The 19,362-nt window shown below is 45.8% G+C and overlaps 1 protein-coding gene across 1 annotated transcript; it reads left to right on the top strand.

Annotated features, from left to right (window-relative positions):
• Nucleotides 1–566: 566 nt before the first annotated feature.
• Nucleotides 567–4,456, top strand: LOC123158131 (probable folate-biopterin transporter 2). Its single transcript, XM_044576243.1, has 5 exons — nucleotides 567–1,562; nucleotides 2,099–2,358; nucleotides 2,628–2,723; nucleotides 2,815–2,985; nucleotides 3,499–4,456. The coding sequence occupies exons 1-5, from the start codon at nucleotides 1,157–1,159 to the stop codon at nucleotides 4,186–4,188; spliced, it is 1,623 nt and encodes a 540-aa protein (XP_044432178.1). The 5' UTR covers nucleotides 567–1,156; the 3' UTR covers nucleotides 4,189–4,456.
• The last annotated feature ends 14,906 nt before the right edge of the window (nucleotides 4,457–19,362 follow it).

Here is a 19,362-nt window from a genome sequence, read left to right as displayed (position 1 = left end):
CACAACAATAAATGCAAACAACACACCCGCTTTTTTGGGGAGGGGGGGGGGGGGGGGGGGCTAGACGAAAAACCGGTGGATATGGTTAGGCTTGAAATGGGTTCTTGGCGCATTTGCAAAAACATACCTTGTATTTTGACTAAACCTACAGTGCACCCACATACTAGTATGGCATATCCACAATAAGTCTTCACATCTCGTCGAAATAAAAACCACCGCAAAGAAACCACGGTGGAAAACCGGGGTGCAGTTGAGTTTGATTGAATACAAGGTTTGTTTTGCAACGTGTGTTCACATCTTGATCCCTGTTTTAATCTAGTCCACCAATTCCTCATCCAACAGTCCAAAATCATAGGGTGCATTAGCTGCATGGGATCTCCCATTTCGCCGGATATGTTTTCCACGCTCTATCGCGCGCAAAACCGAGAACACGCAGGCATAATTAACGGCTTAGCGTGCATACACTGCCAAGTGGTCCCATGTTGGTTGGCCCACCTTACAGCGACAGGGGGCTTAAGCTCGCGTTTGTGAGCGACCATAATCAAATAGTTTAAGACAAGAAAGAGGTCAAACGGCTATCCTCCACGCCCCCCTCACAAATCCCAAAGGGTTCCTCCATTTTCTTAGGACTTCCGCTTCCGCCCACGATCCATTTCTTTTCTTCAGCTCTTCTTGTTTTACTCACCAGTCTCTGATGTTCGCAGGCCACTACCCACAAGCATTCGCATCCGGCTGCTCAATTCGGTGTTTTTCGTGAAAGCAATTGGCCACCGGTCTGCTGCAATCCAATTTCTTGTCCTTCTCTGCGCACCAATTTCCCCATTTTTGTGCTTGTCCCTCCCTGAAAGGTTCAGGCGGCCTTCGATCGATTTGATGGTCTTGCCCAAGCGCTGAATTTCTTGGGGTTTCTGAGGCTTTAGACGCTTGTTAGATCGACGGAGATGCACCTAGCTCCCAGCTCCGATCATTCAGCTGTCTCGCCGGCGCTCAGGATTCAAGAAACCCCGCCGAATCTGCCGTTCTTGGGCGTCCAGGCTCCAGATCCAGCCCGGAGCGACTCGTCGAGTGGCAGTGCGGGATCCAAGCTCTAGCGCGCGATCTCCGAGCGGCGGCACACCCATTGGAGATCTCGCGCGGGAGCGGCCAAGCCAAGAAGATGTCGCCTCAGCCGCCCCGCGACCTCCCCGAGGACAGGGGGGAGGCCAATGTGCTCATCGAGGAGGCCCCGGGGTCGCCGCCGGCCAAGGAGGCGGGGGCGGGCGGCGCCGTAGGCTGGGCGCTGTCACCGGTGGCGTGGTTCCGGATGCTGGTTAGGGAGCTGCACTGGAGCTTCGTGCTCGGCGTGGTGGCCACCTACGGCATCAGCCAGGGGCTCGGGGGCGGCATATCGCGCGTCGCCTCCGACTACTACTGGAAGGACGTCCAGAAGGTGCAGCCGTCGGCGGCGCAGGTGTACCACGGCGTCACGTCCATCCCCTGGCTTGTCAAGCCGGTCTGGGGCCTGCTCACCGACGTGCTCCCCGTCGCCGGCTACCGGCGCCGGCCCTACTTCGTCCTTGCAGGTGAGCATCCATACTGTTTTGGGCTTTTGGTTACACTTGTGTACTGATGAGCTGTAAACTGAAAGTCTGACTGAATTGTAGACTTGTGGTAGTGTCTAGCATTTGGTGCTGGTGAAGTATAGTGATTAGTGACCAGTGACGAACCTAATCGATAGAGGCGATTATGCCTGTGGCTCAGATAGGACTGTCATTTCTTTGCTGCTATGCACTATGGCACTATGCATCCGAACGATAATGAGTCACATCAGAAAACAAACTTGTTTTGCCATTGGGGATATCCATATTTCACTTCTGAATAACTTTGCATATAGGGAAATGCTAAATGTGACCAACAATTACGAAGGAATCAATGGAGCTGTTTACTTGCATATATTCAAAGCAAAAATGCGGCATAAGCAAAATACATCAGCTATTCCCCGTAGCAGTGTTATTTTTACTGCCGTTCTCTTGATTAAATGTAACTATTAAATTTGGTAACAGGCTATGGATTTTCTTTATTAATTTTGCCCCCTCCCTGTTTTCCGAGGAATACGCAGGCATAATGGGAGTGATTGCTATGCTTATAGTCTCTCTCCACAGCAAGCTTCATGTGATGTTCGCATTGTTGGCATTGATGTCTGGGAGTGCAAGTGTAGCAATAGCTGATGTAACTATAGATGCCTGTGTGGCCGAAAACAGTCTAATACACCCTCATCTCGCGGCTGACATGATGAGCTTAAATGGCTTCTGTTCATCTGTTGGAGGTCTTATTGGATTCTCAATAAGTGGTTTTCTTGTTCATGCAATTGGATCACAGGTGAGCATCACCAGCTCATACACTCGATATTTTAGCGCTATGTACTTCCCAATCATTGATCATCTCTAATCAAATGAGCTAGATAACTTCCTCATAAATCCAATCCAGAGTATTTATCCACATATACACTCTGGTTATGCATAAAGAATAAGTACACCAAGCTTGTGCTCCTCTATTTTGCCGTGTAGAAAGTAAATTATCTATTATTACTACTTTGGATGGTACTGGTTTCTGGAATCTGATAGTAGATAAATCTTGTCTTTCTCAAGGGAACCCTTGGCATTTTAACCATACCTTCTGCCTTGGTAATTTTAGCTGGAATACTGCTAAAGGATGTCCATATCCCTAACTTCCCATACGGGCAGGTTAGTAGAATGTTTTCCTCGTGTTGTTCGAGATCAGATATAAGTACTTTGTTTGCGTGCACTAAATTTTCTGTCTGAAACCACAAAGTAGGCTCATAAGAAGTTTGTAGAAGCCAGTGGAAAAATGTTAAGGACCTTAAAATGCCCTGAAGTATGGCGGCCATGTTTTTACATGTACATGTCGCTTGCTCTCAGTGTGGATATTCAAGAAGGAATGTTCTACTGGTACACAGACCCAAGTGCAGGGCCATCTTTCTCTGAGGTACACCTTACACCTATATACATTTTTGTGCTATAATATAATTCATAGTTTCTTTGGACCTTTGGCTCCTTTTTTCATGACACTACAGTTTGCTTGCAGTTAAATTCTATTATTCTTTTTTTCCCGGGGAAAATTCATCTGTACTTGACATATCTGAAATGACTCCCATGTGTTCCTTTTCACTTCATGTTATAGACTTTTCATAATTTCCAAGATGCTATTTTGACTACAATATCTTTTCAAGATGTTCCATATCTTCAAATTAACATATGTTGTAAAATTATGATATCAATAAATTACTTTTGAAGAAAAATCCAATATATATATTTATATGCAATATAGATAGTTTTGGATATATTCCCGAACAAATGTTAGAAAGTTTGCTTCTTATTCTAAAGCATCAAATAAAAAAGGGGCAGTGTGGGTACATCTGATGCAAATATAACATTTCTTTTGGGAATTTAACAATCTTTGACGCATGACCGAAATAAGACTTTTTTTCTACTTTACCAGGGATTCATTGGGTTTATCTTCGCAATTGGTTCAGTGGGATCTCTTGTTGGAGTTATACTTTATCAAAATATTCTGAGGGACCACTCTTTTCGCAGTGTTCTTTGTTCAAGTCAGTTGCTGCTAAGCCTGTCAGGAATGCTTGATCTGATTTTGGTACTTCGTCTAAATCTAAAACTTGGGATACCTGATTACTACTTCGCTGTGATCGACGAGGGGGTCGCCAAGATGATCAACCGCATCAAGTGGATGCCTCTTTTGGTGCTCAGCTCAAAGCTTTGCCCACCTGGCATCGAGGGCACATTCTTCGCGCTGCTCATGTCCATTGACAATATTGGCGTGCTGTCAGCATCTTGGATCGGTGGGCTACTCCTTCATTTGTTAAGGATCACAAGAACAGAGTTCAAAAACCTCTGGGCCGCCATCTTGATCCGAAATGTGATGAGGCTACTACCGTTGGCACTGCTATTCTTGGTGCCGAGAAGTGACCCGAATTCTAACATACTTCCTGCTGATTTGCTGGCTGAGTATGACGGTGCCGAGGCTCGACGAATAGAGAACGTCGAGCTAACCTCCCTTACCGTTGACAAGAATACGAGCACCGATGCCTCGCTCCAGGAATGCAAAACCCAGGAGCATCTTGATGTAGGGCAAGATGACGACGAGGCTTCGTTACTCGCCAACAGGGGCTGATGGACCATATATACATGTTTTTTTTCCTCATTACACAGACATATAGTTGAAAAGGATCATAAAAATCACATTGTGTTGTTTTTAGTTGTTCATGCTGTTGTATTCATTCATTTTACATTAGGTTAGCAAATCATCAAATGCCAGATAGTACTTTGAAATTTGATACTCCCTCCGATCCATATTACTTGTCGCCGCTTTAGTAAAACTTCAGCTTCTTCTTTTTAACTCTCACTGTGTTATCTGATCTTGACTCAAGTTGTATTATTTACCTTCCTTGCAAGTCTTGTATGCGACGTGTCTATTTTCCTTCTGCCCTGGCTTAACCTGGCCAGTTCACACCTCATAATCTACATGATTTGAGCTCTCAAAGCCTGAATTGATGCCACGAGGGCCATGTGTAGCGGACCAGATTCTCTGCAACTCATTTTCATCAGCAGATGAAGGAGAACGATATGGTAATAGCGATGTTGCTGTTAGGTGCACGCTAGCAGTGATGATCTCGTTCTTGACAGCAACAATTTTAAATGATTGATCCTAAATTATTAGAGTGACCCCTTTGGCGAGACACAAGAAGATATGATATGATATGACATAAATGGAAGCCATGCCTCACAAATCGCACGAGATGGAAAAATTAGCATGAAAATCCCATTGAAAATAAATATGATATTTTTTATGGAGGAAAAATGTTGCTCGAAGGGAGATGGTGGGGGCGGAAATAGAGAGACCGTCTACAATTCTCGAAGAAGTCTCAAAGGGAGCTTTGCTCTTATGGATCTGGGTGACCATTTTTCTATTTCATGAGTTCACAATGTTTTTATCCCTAGAAAAAGGCGTTTCAGGAACGATAATAGGGTTTCCCTCACCGACACAAGGACGATGAAATCCATGTCCTACCATAATAGGTGGGTTTTCAATGACCAGCACTCTTAGGAGGTGGTTCAAGTTTGCGCATGATCTTTTTTTTACCGAGAAAAGGCATTTTATTCATTCTTTAGGTGGACAATATCAGATTGCACTAAGGCAAACCATAAATCAAGGACTACATCAAGAGTAAGAGCACTAGAGACTACAAAAGACCTTTTAGCGCACCGATGAGCAACTTCATTGGCATCTCTTCATGCAAACTGAACTTGAAAACCCTGAAAGCTTGAGAGATATGAGTGAATCTCTCTGAGTATATGGCGTGCCACTAAGCGAAAATCATCACCCCGTCAGTCATCACGAAGAGATTGACGGACAATTTTTGGTACAATGTTTTGCCACCCCACCTCCATTGCAAGCAACACGGCATCCCTACGTGCTAGTAGCTCAATCGTGTAGGGGTTGACTATATCGTTGGATATTTAGAACACCTGGCCACGACGAAGTTTCCCATGTGATCACGGGCCACGACTCCCGCCACAAAACATCCCCTAGGCACATCTACAACCCATGCTTGTTGATCTTCGTCCATTCCATCTTTGGTGCCCTACACTTTGTCACGACCCCTTCCTCTATGTCGGCAGCACCAGACACTACTACATCGACGACCAAGGCCCATCCCAGACCGACTTAGGCTCACAAGGGAAGTGGGTGTTACCCGGCCCATGGCTAGATCACACGCCAACAGAGAGTTAAGTAGCAGCCGGCGTTGAGAGGGAGGGCAGACTGGAACTAGACAAAAGCGGCGGTTGGCTCTCCTATCCCCGACCCGCTTTCTTCCTCCAAGAACCCTAGCTTGCATCTCCAATTCGGCTTGTAATCGATGAACCACCACTGAATCTTGTATCGAGAGCGTAACATTTGGTATCAGTAGCCTTTCCCACCTACCATCTAAGGCTGGCAAGCTAATTCCCCGCCATTATACAACCCCTCCATGTCAAAGCCGCAACCATGGAAGAAATAAAAAAAGCTATGGTTGATCTGACGGCAGCCATCAACGCCATGTTAGCTAAGATAAGTGAGATCCACCCCGTCGTCCTCTTTAAGAGTGGTGACTGGAGATCGAGCGCTTGGTGGAGGATTTGTGCGCCGAGGTATGTGAGTTATGGCATCAAGCGCGATTGGGATGCCTGGGGAGATGCACCCCAGTATGTTCCACCACCTTAGCAACACTATGGCTATGGTGGTGATTATGTGTCTAGGATAGAGTTTCAGCAACTGCAATAGCGGCTCCGAGGGATCCGCACGGACCTCCGGGAGACTAATGCTAACATACACCTGCTCAATGGGAACATGTGTCCCTGTTTGGTTTCTGGCAGCCTTGCATAGCCCCACCATCCTCCAGTGGTCCATCATAGATGAAGTGGCCTCATACTGCACCTAGTGACTGCGATGGCGAGGACATGGACGAGAGAGAGTTAGGCCGGGAGTCTAAGCTTGGGAGAGCTCATCCCCTAGTTATCCATGCATCTGTGCATATTTCATTCTCTTCATTCTATTTGTTTTCTTTTACTAGTCATCATGATTATTTTTAGTTTTGCATAATAAATTTCTAGAGAGAACTTTGTTCTTGTTTTTTGGAATTCTCTTTGTTCTTATGTCCTTTGTTCGAGCCCATAGAATTGTTCACCACTAGCAACATGGAAATGAAGATAACGAAGGGGGAAGTGACTCGAGGAAAGGGCAAACTAGTGCGAGAAGGTAAAATATATTCATGCTCACTTTTCCTCGCAAGCTTATTAAGTTAATATCTTTATTTGGCTGGTTGCCCTAAAGCTTCGTTCCCCACGGTAGTTGAATATCATTTAGTGATAACTCTCAAACTTCGAATCCTGCTAGTGAAACTTTGATGTAAATCATGATTTTGATCCTAAAGAAAATAAAGAAAATTCAAAAAGAAACTTAGGGGCTCAGATTTTTGAAGAAAACTAGCACTTAAGTAGTTCAACTCCGTAGCACTGAATTTGATTATCTCGATGATACCTACTGATAGAGATGTTTAGAGGAATGAATATTTGGGGTGATCGAGGTTATGACAAAACTTGTCCGCGATACAAAAATCATGGAGCTTTGACTTCTCGCTAGTTTCATGTATTGTTGTTGTATGTTGTGATAATGCGCATAAATGCGGCTTTGTCACCAATTTGGAGCTTGAGCTGAAATTGACCGGCTTTCTCCTAAAAGGTGTGTTGGTAAATGTGAATATTGATTGTTGAGCTCGAAAGAGACAACCTTAATGATCCATAGTGAACAAAACTAAGCCATAGTGGAAACCCCATTGCAACTAGCAAATGTTGGCATAACCGTGTCACCAAAGATTGAAGTTCCAATGAATAATGACTGAAGGAGTATTTGAGAGTCATGACTTGGAGGTACTAGTGGGTGTTAATGAAATACTTGAGTACTATGTTTTCTTCTCTTCCGAAACTCCTTGGTGAAATTTCTTTTCAATAGAACTTCAAAGAAAAACCCATTCTCTTAAGAGAACAAAAGTTTTTACTTACCTAGCACTTAGTTAACTATGGAAGATTTGACTTGAGAAATTGTTACTAGTGATATGAGACTAAACGTGGCTAAGCAGCGAGTTTAAGTGCAACCATTCAAATGCAAGTATTCTCTTAACTAAGATGGTAGGATTTGTGAGAAGCGAAATACTACACCTTCACGAGCTGGTAAACTTCTTTCTACTCAATTTTCAAACTCCCTCTTGTTCTCATAATTTCTTAGTTGCCCGAGGATGAGCGAGTCTTGAGCTTGGGGGAGTTGATGGCTCGAGAATTTATGAATTTTTACAAGGAGTTTTCATTTGGTTTTCACAGGGTTTCTGTTATTTCTCGGTTATTTCTAACGCTAATACTTTGAGAGAGAGAAGAAAACCCATTCTCCGTTGTTGGCAGGAAAAAGTATATATACATGGAAACCAAAGTGAATTACTGCAAATCAAACCAAATTGAGCAACTTCCATGTTGTGAGTTTGCTCACCAAGCGCGTCAGAGCGCAATGCCTTTATACGAGAGCACGCGCTCCTATGGCCGGTCGTATGAAGTGCCAGGGGAACCCTCTCATCTACAGAAAACACTTTCGTGAAGGCACAACATAAGTTGGAGAAATCTAACCGCTGCCACACCATCCAGAATAGAGAGAGAAGAGATTCGGAGAAGAAGAACCACCAGAGATCCTTGTAGTTTTGTTCCTCCATCTACATACTCATATTCATTTCACCTTCACCGTTGTAAGAGGAATTCCAAGATGTAAGATCAGTGTGCGTAAACTCTATTCATACTCAGTTGGAGATCAAGACTTGTTTGATCATTCATCTTATTATGGATCTCCACGGTATTATTGTTATGATTTTCATAGATTTGTTCTCCGAGATGATTGTCTATTCTCTTTCAATGTGTGAGATCTTCCCCTTAGGTGTGGAAGATGTAGGAGGGTGGTAAGATTCATTTGTGTCTATCCTATAGGTCGTCAGTTGTGTTTGTAGTCTTATGATATGTTTAGTAAGTTGTTATTTTGTGGTGAACTCTATGCGTGTTCTCCAATTTAAGGACCCGGGCGACATGATCTCAAGACCTACACAGGTAACACATATTGTTTAAGAAATTCGCGATCTCGGACGCAACAGGTAGAGACATCTATAAGGACCGAACACAATACGAGATAACGATGATTTATTGAAATTAATGCATGATTCCAGCTTAATGATCTTAATTGTGGAGACGATCATAGTATAGAATATAATCCCGTGAGGCGTTCCATAACCCTACGGTGATCCACCTACTGAATTAGCAAATCAAATACTAAATTCATGATACAAGGTGACTAATATTACCGTCGCACTCACACACTTGATGTATACCATGATCCGAAGTCTCTGCGCGCCTAACCTCTCCATTGCATGAAAAACACTTCTTTTTAGTTTATTTATGTTATTTACCCTCAAGCTATTATTATTGTCGCCGCAACCAACTCATCATATTCACTATTCTGGTTCATTTGACTCCCGGGACACTAACAACTTTTGCAGAATCATATGCAGTTACTTCACATAAGAACTGCAGCAACTTGCATGTAACAGAGACACCACTCATAAATACTCTACTCCACTCTTCGTTGGGGCGGTTACTATTGGGATACTTACACGAAGATGGTACACTACCCCGTGTGTCTTGCAGGCCACCACACGTTGTCCGTCAGATGGCCAACATCATTTCCCCGTGCAGCGACTCCAACAACGCCCCTCCCGTTGCCTACACGAATGGCTACAGCTGCAAGGGCAAGGGGCGAATAGTGAAATGATGATTTTCAATGGCCATGTCCGTCTTGTTTTAGTTTTTAGTCATCCCTAGTTTTAATCTGTGACCGTTTTGCCGACGATGAACCATCTATCTTGATCTGATGAACCATGATGCTATGCCGTATGGTATTATTATGTTGACCTATGTCCGTTTGTTTCTTCGTTTCATATGATTATCTATGTAGTTTCTCTTACGCTGGATTTGGGGACCTGAATACGAGATACACGGTTGTGGACGCGAATATTCCAGAAGTCACTGGTTACTCTCCATGAACGCATGCATCCATAGACGTATGTACACTACTAGAATCCACTTCTTTGTCGTCCGCCATGGCAGACGGCAAAGGCATGGATCACGGACGGCAAACTCCTTTGCCGTCCGCCAGCAGCAGACGGCAAACCGTCCGTTTGAACACGTGCCAGCAAAGGCCTTCTTTGTCGTCCGCTTCCTGGAAACGGACGGCAAAGGGTTGTGCCGTCCGCCGTTGGTGGCTGGTACGTCCATTTTGCATCATGCTTTTATATCAATATTTAGTGCATTATGGGATGTTATTACACATTATATATCAATACTTACGACTATTCTCTCTTATTTTGTAAGGTTTACCATGAAGAGGGGGAATGCCGGCAGCTGGAATTCTGGCTGAAAAGGGAGCAAACATTGGAAACCTATTCTGCACTGCTCCAAAAGACCTGAAACTCCACGGAACCTATTTTTGGATTAAGAATTATTGAGCGGAAGAAATACCTCAGGGGGCCCACACCCTGTCCAGGACGGTGGGGGCGCGCCCACCCCTACTAGGCGCGCCCCCAGTCTCCTGGGCCCCCTGGTGGCCTCCCGGTGTCCATCTTTTGCTATATGAAGGGTTTTATCCTAAAAAAATCGTGGGCAAGCTTACGAGACGAAACTCCGCTGCCACGAGGTGGAACCTTGGAGGAACCAATCTAGAGCTCCGGCAGAGCTGTTCTGCCGGGGAAACTTCCCCCCGGGAGGGGGAAATCATCACCATCGTCATCATCAACGATCCTCTCATCAGGAGGAGGTCAATCTCCATCAACATCTTCATCAGCACCATCTCCTCTCAAACCCTAGTTCATCTCTTGTATCCAATCTTGTATCCAAAACCACAAATGGGTACATGTGGGTTGCTAGTAGTGTTGATTACTCTTTGTAGTTGATACTTATTGGTTTACTTGGTGGAAGATCATATGTTCAGATCCTTAATGCATATTATTACACCTCTGATTATGAACATGAATATGCTTTGTGAGTAGTTACGTTTGTTCACGAGGACATGGGTGAAGTCTTGCTATTAGTAGTCATGTGAATTTGGTATTCGTTCGATATTTTGATAAGATGTATGTTGTCTTTCCTCTAGTGGTGTTATGCGACTACATGACACTTCACCATTATTTGGGCCTAGAGGAAGGCATTGGGAAGTAATAAGTAGATGATGGGTTGCTAGAGTGTAACGCCCCGGATTCGATGTGCCAGGTGTCTGCCAGTTATTCGCCGTCATTGCCATGTCATTTGCTTGCATGCTGCATTTTATCATGTCATCATGTGCATTGCATTGCATACGTGTTTGTCTCATGCATCCGAGCATTTTCCCCGTTGTCCGTTTTGCAATCCGGCACTCCTATGCCCTCCGATGTTCCCCTTTTGTCTCCTGTTGTGAGCGGGTGTTAAACGTTCTCGGGATGGACCGAGTCTTGCCAAGCGGCCTTGGTATAGCACCAGTAGACCGCTTGTCAAGTTTCGTGCCATTTGGAGGTCGTTTGATACTCCAACGGTTAACTGCGTAGCCCGAAACCCCTCTTTGTCTTTGCAGCCCAACACCTCTTCTCACAGCCCACCAAACCCATCTAAACCACCTCCATGCTCTCCGCCGTTCGATCACAATCGTGTGGGCAAAAATCGTGCTCCATTTGGACTCTCCTAGCTCCCAGAATCTATAAATATGTGCCCCTCCCCGAATTCTCGCGCAGACCAAACCCTGGCCTCCTTCTTCCTCCGCGCCCGGACACATCCGCCCCGGCCGGACGCGTCCGTGCCGCCGCGCCCAGCCAGCTAGGACCCGCCACATGGCACCGCAGCGCCGTCCTCCGCCGCCGGCCCACGGAGCCCATCCGGGGCCCGCGCGGGCCCAGATCCGCCGCCACCTGGCCCGCGCCCACCGGCGCCTCGCCGTCCCGCGCCCGCCTCGCCGCTGGTGCGCCCGTTCACCGCCACCGTGGGCTCGCCGGAGCCCCTCGGCCTCGCGCCTCGCCAGCCGAACCCCGCCGCCCGCGCCTCACCTGCCGGACCCCGCCGCCCCGCGCCGGCGCCCTCCGCTGCCCGGCCGCGCCTCGCAGGAGCCACGCCGGCCCGCCTCTGCCCGGCTGCTCCTGTGCCCCGCCGTCTCCGATCCGGCCTCCCTGCTGCGTGCACCTCGCCATGGCCTCGCCTCCCTTGTCGCCGGCGCCGCCCTCCTCGCCGGAGTTCGCGGAAGCTCACCGGAGCTCCACTCCGGTCGGATCTACCCCGGGTGGATGAGATCCACCGGGAGGTGAACCAAACGCCTCCGCCGCGCCCTGGATCCCTCCGTCCCGTTCGCCCTTGTCCCGGTTGACTTTTCGCGTGGGTAATTTTCACTAAGTCCCCAGATCTGCAGTACTTTCATGCCATGTTAATCGCATCATAACTTCATGTATACTGCTCCATTTCGTGCGTGTAATAAGTCAAATTATTCGTCTCGACGAGTACTTCATTTCATTTATTGCATCATGTTCATTTGAGTCCATCTTGATGGCTGAATCATCGTTGCAAGAGTGCTATATGATGTTGTCTGTTGTCTGTTAACAGAACATGCTCATTTGTCATTTTTGCCATGTTTGATGTTTGCATCCTATGAGGTTGATGTCTACATGTGTTTTGAACTATGTCATGTCTTCTTTACATAGGTGCTTACCATGTATTTTTGTGATCAATGTGGTGACTAGCACAAGCATGTAAACTAGTCTTTGTGATGTTGCTGATTTTAGTCCCTGTTCTGCTGTTATTTCGATGCCATGTAAACATGATGCTACAGAGAGATCCATGCTTATTTTGAGATACTTCGGTAAGGATGTTTTGAACATATGGTTTTTCTCTAGCTATTCATGCCATTTTTTGCAATTATGGAGTAGTCTAGCATGTCATTTTCATGCTCTACTTTTGCTACAAAATGTTTCCAGGCAGATTGTTTACATGTTATTCAATTTTGCCAAGATTGTTGTAGTTGATCCTTGCATGCTATGAACTTGTTCTTGCCTTGGTTTGTTTCATAAACATGTCTTCTTGCTGATTCTATGCTTATCTTGTCATTCAATGACTTGTGGTGAGTGAATCGAGCTTGTTAAGTAGTGTACTTGTTGTTACTATTTTGCTAGGCTGAATCTGTTATTTCGTGATGCTATGTAAACATGCTGCTACAAGTTATTCTATGCATAATCTGGAGATGTTCACTAAGGATGTTTTGTTATACATGTCATGCTCTATCCATCCATGCCCCTGGTTGCATTTATAGCTTGCTGTAACTTGTTGTTATCTTGTTCCAAAGTTGCTAAATAATGTTGCTATCAGCCTGTTAACATTAAGTTCAGTTGTTGCCATGCTTGTGGTTAGTGTTCCATGCACCCTATGAACTTGCTCTTGCCATGCTTAACTTCATAAACATGCCTTCTTTCTGTTGGTTGCCTTGTCATGCCATGTAATGCTCTGTGGTGAGTGGTACAAGCTCACCAACATGCCTACTTATCGTTGTTCCTGCCATGTTTGAATCTGTCATATAACTTGCCATGTTTACATGGGTGCCATCATATTTTCTGATCCTTTTTGGCTTATGGTCAGTAAGGGACTTTTGTTCTATGCATTTAGTAGTATCATTCCATGCCTTTGTTTGTCATGATAAGTTCCTGTAACATGTTGTTTGATAGCTCTAAACATTGCAACCTGATATTATTTTCTGCAAAGTCTAAACTGTTATTATTTGCAATCTTGCCATGTGTGTTTGAGCATGTTCTAGTGATTTCTGGAGATAGCTCAGTGTTCATGTCTTGTTATGCTTTACCTGTACATCATGCCCATGCCTTTTGTTTTCTTGTTGAGGTCATGTAGCATGTTTTTTTCATGCTTGCAATATGCCTAGTTGCTGTTTTGGGCAGATTGTTGTGATGTTTTGTATAGTGTGTGTGGAACCGTTGCTCCGTTTTGAGTGTGCTCTATATGAAACTTGCTTGATTTTGCATGGAAGTCTCATATTATCATGTTGCATCCATGTTTTGAGGTGTTTGCTTGATGTTTGTATGTATTTTGCGTCAATGCCATGTTTAACTTGTTTTGCTCATATCTTCTAGGCTGTAGCTCCGAATTAAATGAACTTTATATGTAACTTGACTACAATCTCGTGTATATCATCTTGGTGCATATTAACTTGCTGTTTAACAACTTGAACATAAGGTTTATTCAGATCTGGACCAACTTCGAAATTTGCATATGAGGACTTACCGGAGTTGTTATATGTTGTTTCCGGCCTCATTTAAACTTGCCTTGATGTGTTGCTCTTGTTTGCATCATCTCTTGCCATGAGTAGCCTCATCTAGATCTATCATGCATCATGATTGTTTTGCATCATGTCATGTTCATGTGTGGTGTGTTTACCATGTTGTGTGCTTCTTTCGATAGTTCCTGTTTCGTTGCGATCGTGAGGATTCGTTCGTCTACGCTTGGTTCGGCTTCATCCGTTCGTCTTCTTCATGGACTCGTTCTTCTTCCTTGCGGGATTTCAGGCAAGATGACCGCTACCCTGGATCTCACTACTAACATTGCTATGCTAGTTGCTTCGTTCTATCGCTATGCTGCGTTACCTATCTTTTGCTCATCAAGCCTCCCAAATTGCCATGAACCTCTAACCTTTGACACCCTTCCTAGCAAACCATTGCTTGGCTATGTTACCGCTTTGCTCAGCCCTCTTATAGCGCTACTAGTTGCAGGTGAAGTTGAAGATTGCTCCATGACGGACATGATTATGTTGGGATATCACAATATCTCTTATTTAATTAATGCATCTATATACTTGGTAAAGGGTGGAAGGCTCGGCCTTACGCCTGGTGTTTTGTTCCACTCTTGCCGCCCTAGTTTCCGTCATACCGGTGTTATGTTCCCGGATTTTGCGTTCCTTACGCGGTTGGGTGATTTATGGGACCCCCTTGACAGTTCGCTTTGAATAAAACTCCTCCAGCAAGGCCCAACATTGGTTTTACCATTTGCCTAAACACCACCTATATTTCCTTTGGGAGTAATTAACCCAAGGGTCATATTTATTTTAGCCCCCCCCCCCCGGGCCAGTGCTTGTCTAAGTGTTGGTCCGAACTGAGCTGCCTGCGGGGCCACCTCGGGGCAACTTGAGGGTTGGTTTTACTCGTAGCTAGGCTCATCCGGTGTTGCCCTAAGAACGAGATATGTGCAGCTCCTATCGGGATTTGTCGGCGCATCGGGCGGCTTTGCTGGTCTTGTTTTACCATTATCGAAATGTCTTGTAAACCGGGATTCCGAGTCTGATCGGGTCTTCCTGGGAGAAGGTATATCCTTTGTTGATCACGAGAGCTTATCATGGGCTAAGTTGGGACACCCCTGCAGGGTATAATCTTTCGAAAGTCATGCCTGCGGTTATAGGCAGATGGGAATTTGTTAATGTCTGGTTGTAGATAACTTGACACCATATACGAATTAAAACGCATCAAACCGTGTGTGTAGCCGTGATGGTCTCTTTTTGGTGGAGTCCGAGAAGTGAACACGGTCTTTGGGTTATGTTTGACGTAAGTAGGAGTTCAGGATCACTTCTTGATCATTGCTACTTTCACGACCGTTCCGCTTGTTCTCTTCTCGCTCTTATTTGCGTATGTTAGCCACCATATATGCTTAGTCGCTGCTGCAGCCTCACCACTTTACCCGTTCCTTTCCCTTTAAGATTTGCTAGTCTTGCTACCCATGGTAATGGGATTGCCGAGTCCTCGTGGCTCACAGATTACTACAACAATAGTTGCAGGTACAGGTTATGCGATGATCATGACGCGAGAGCGATGCTTGCTTGCATTGAGTTCTTCTTCTGCTTCTTCGATCAGGGGATAGGTTCCAGGTCGGCAGCCTGGGTTAGCAGGGTACATGTCGTTTGAGTTTCTGTTTGTGTTTCATCCGTAGTCGGATGGTGCTCTTATGTAAGATGATGTTGTATTCGTGTGGCATTGTATGCCTTATGTATGTATCCCCATCTATTATGTAATGTTGATGTAATGATATCCACCTTGCAAAAGCGTTTCAATATGCGGGTCTATCCTTGGTGGGACCTTCGAGTTCTTTTTGGATAGGGTCGCGTATTGGGCGTGACAAGTTGGTATCAGAGCCTCGACCGACCTTAGGAGCCCCCCCTTGATTGATCGTGTAGTTTGGCCGTTGTTGAGTCTAGAAGAAAACTGTTTTTTTGGAGTCTAGTTATATCGGAGAGTAGGAATTCCTTTTACTCCTCAGCCCCTTCGTCGCTCTGGTCAGGAATCTTGACGTAGGTGTTTTGAATTACTCCTCTTCTCCTTCAAATTTTTTCTTTAGGATCACGCAGTTGGTTTTCCGGTCGTTGGTTCCCCAGCTCTTTTCATCTGGTGCATTTCTCGTCAAGTCGACTCGAGCCTCTTCATCCTTGAGTTCAATCCTCAGTTGTTTTCTTTCCGACCCGCCCACCCCTTCTTCTTCTCGGAACTGGAGTCCGTAATTGAGTATCCATCCTACTCGTGCGAAGTCTTTGCTTTCTTTCCTCAATTATTTCAACCGGTGTTTTTCTCTTCAAGATATTCGTTGGTTCTCCCTTCCAGGTGCCTTTGTTTTCCCGCCCTCCCACCCTTTTTCTTCCCGGAGCCTGAGTCTCTTTCGAACATCAATTTTCATTCATGTGGAGCCTCTTCAGTCTTTCGTCAATTGTTTCAACCGGTGAATTCTCGTCTCGTTTGACATTCTTCATCTCTTTTCTTTTTCGGTGGATTCAATTCTAATTTTTGGTAGTGATTATATTCTTTTCCTCGGCTCAAGTGTTTTCCCTACTCATTCTCCTCTCGCCAGTTTATCCTTCCGAAGTGTTCAAGACATCTCAGGAGATTCGCCTATGTTCTAATCAATTCGAGGTTATCACCTCATTCAAATATTTCAATTGTTTCGGTGCATCATCTATCTATTCAACATCCTTTCCAACGGTGTTTTCTCTTCAGTGGGCCCTAACCCACAGGTCTTTACCAAGGATCTTACCTGACTCTTCTAATTTCCCGGAGCTATTCTCAATTCTTTTCGAAGAGTGATGTAAGAATGAATTTCATCAGTCACATGCCTTTCCAAGATCGATTTCAAATCATTTCATTGTTGGCTCAACCTCTTCGCTTGTCATTTTCCCGGAGCATCTCAGCAATTTTGGTGGTGTTTCTCCTCGTCATTTGAAGACCGAAGAAGAGTTTTCCCTCTCAATCTCATATGTTCTCCCGAAGTTTCGTGGTTCTAGCTTCATGTTCTCCTCTCGAATTATTCCATTTGTCAGATATTCCTTTTCTTAACCATCTAGAGTATGTCAGAAGTTGTTTTCCTGTTTCTTTTCACCGGAGGCCATCATTCCAATTATCATTCTCTATTTATCTCGGCGCTTCGTTCAAATGTTCTTTAATCAGCTTGAGTTCTTCCCGTTCTCTTGTATCTAAATCCCCTCAAGCATATTTGCCTTCTAATTCTTCCGGCGATTATTTCTCTTTCATCAGTCATTTTCGAATACTTACGGTGATTCGTTCAAGATTATTTTTCCTTGATCATAATTTTTATTCATTCGATCTTTCCAATCCTACCGGTGGTTCATGAAGACTTTCTCAAGTTTTGTGCTATGTTTCCCCTTAATCCTTTTTTTCAACGAGAATAAGTAGTATGCAAAATCCATTGCTTGTCATCAATTTAATTTGATGAAGGAGAAGCATACAATAAATCTTATCCTTATTTCATCCAAGTGAGTAATCCCTTCCTTCGGAATTTGTTCTTGATGAATAAATTCTAGTTCAAGTGTTTTCATATTTTCTTTTCCGGAGTTCAAATTTCCTAGGTCATTTCGTCGGAACCTCCATCTAAATCACCGCAAGGCTTAATCTTATTCTTTCATCCTTCATTTCTATCTCATCATCCTTTGTTCACCGGAGTTCTTCTTGGTGGTTCTTCATGATTTAATTCATTTTTGAAGTGTTCATCAATATTATTGTTGGTGGATTTCAAATATCTGTTCTTCTCGCATATCGAAGTGCAATAATTCTCCATATTCTTTTGAAGTGGAGTTTTGCATTTCTTCGTTCTTCCCAGATATTCAAGCATTTGGTTGTGGCATAATTTCACCTCAAGTTTTGATATGTCATCCATAAGTCCACAACAAGCTTATTCTTTTCGTTGTTGATTTTCTCAACAACTCCATTCAATCCTTCCTTCTAAGTTCTTTTCATTCAATGCTTTCAATTCTTCCGGAGGCATTGCGTTGTTTATCTCGTCAAGTGTCATTCCATCTTGTGAAGTTTGTGTTCTATTATTTCCTTGTTCAGCCGGAGTGCTGCCTAAATCCTTTCAGTCTTATTCGTTTCTTATCTCATTCTAACCGGAGTGGTTTCATAGTCTATCTGATTCCGTGAGCTTTCGATTCTCGTCATACTCGTCGTTCCACTCTTTTTCTTGAGTGCTCTCGATTCTTTGCTTCTTCTCACTTGTGTTCTGACTTCACCTCTTCCCTTTTCCCTTCCATCTCGGTCCTAAGATCTCGGGACAAGATCTCTTGTTAGTGGTGGAGTGTTGTAACGCCCTGGAATCGATGCGCCAGGTGTCTGCTAGTTATTCGCCATCATTGCCATGTCATTTGCTTGCGTGTTGCATTTTATCATGTCATCATGTGCATTGCATTGCATACGTGTTCGTCTCCTGCATCCGAGCATTTTTCCCATTGTCCGTTTTGCAATCCGGCACTCCTATGCCCTCCGGCGTTCCCCTTTTGTCTCCTGTTGTGAGCGGGTGTTAAACGTTCTCGGAATGGACCGAGCCTTGCCAAGCGGCCTTGGTATAGCACCGGTAGACCGCCTGTCAAGTTTTGTGCCATTTGGAGGTCGTTTGATACTGCAACGGTTAACCGCGTAGCCCGAAGCCCCCCTTTCTCTTTGCAGCCCAACACCTCTTACCACATCCCACCAAACCCATCTAAACCCCCTCCATGCTCTCCGCCGTTCGATCACGATCGTGTGGGAAAAAACCGTGCTCCATTTGGACTCTCCTAGCTCCCAGAATCTATAAATATGTGCCCCTCCCCGAATTCTCGCGCAGACCAAACCCTAGCCTCCTTCTTCCTCCGTGCCCGGACATGTCCGCCCCGGCCGGACGCGTCTGCGCCGCCGCGCCCAGCCAGCCAGGACCCACCACGTGGCACCGCAGCACCGTCCTCCGCCGCCGGCCCGCGGAGCCCATCCGGGGCCCGCGCGGGCCCAGATCCGTCGCCGCCTAGCCCGCGCCCGCCGGCGCCTCGCCGTCCCGCGACCGCCTCGTCGCCGATGCGCCCGTTCGCCGCCGCCGTGGGCTCGCCGGAGCCCCTCGGCCTCGCGCCTCGCCAGCCGAACCCCGCCGCCCGCGCCTCCCCGCGCCTCGCCTGCCGGATCCCGCAGCCCCGCGCCGGCGCCCTCCGCTGCCCGGCCGCGCCTCGCCGGAGCCACGTCGGCCCGCCTCTGCCCGGCTGCTCCCGTGCCCCACCGTCTCCGATCCGGCCTCCCCACCGCGTGCACCTCGCCATGGCCTCGCCTCCCTTGTCGCCGGCGCCGCCCTCCTCGCCGGAGTTCGCGGAAGCTCGCCGGAGCTCCACTCGAGCCAGATCTACCCCGGGTGGATGAGA

This window comes from Triticum aestivum, chromosome 7B (genome assembly GCF_018294505.1).
Source record: "Triticum aestivum cultivar Chinese Spring chromosome 7B, IWGSC CS RefSeq v2.1, whole genome shotgun sequence".
Classification (NCBI taxonomy): domain Eukaryota; kingdom Viridiplantae; phylum Streptophyta; class Magnoliopsida; order Poales; family Poaceae; genus Triticum; species Triticum aestivum.
The sequence above is the reverse complement of the archived record's forward strand: the minus strand, read 5'-3'. Positions and strand labels throughout refer to the sequence as shown.

What these genes read in the sequence shown, in the direction of transcription:
- LOC123158131 (XM_044576243.1), top strand. Translation starts at nt 1,157, where the DNA reads ATGTCGCCTCAGCCGCCCCGCGACCTCCCCGAGGACAGGGGGGAGGCC. An exon ending in TTCATGCAATTGGATCACAG is followed by an intron (nt 2,359 to 2,627) that starts GTGAGCATCACC and finishes GTCTTTCTCAAG; the next exon opens with GGAACCCTTGGCATTTTAAC. An exon ending in CAGGGCCATCTTTCTCTGAG is followed by an intron (nt 2,986 to 3,498) that starts GTACACCTTACA and finishes CTACTTTACCAG; the next exon opens with GGATTCATTGGGTTTATCTT.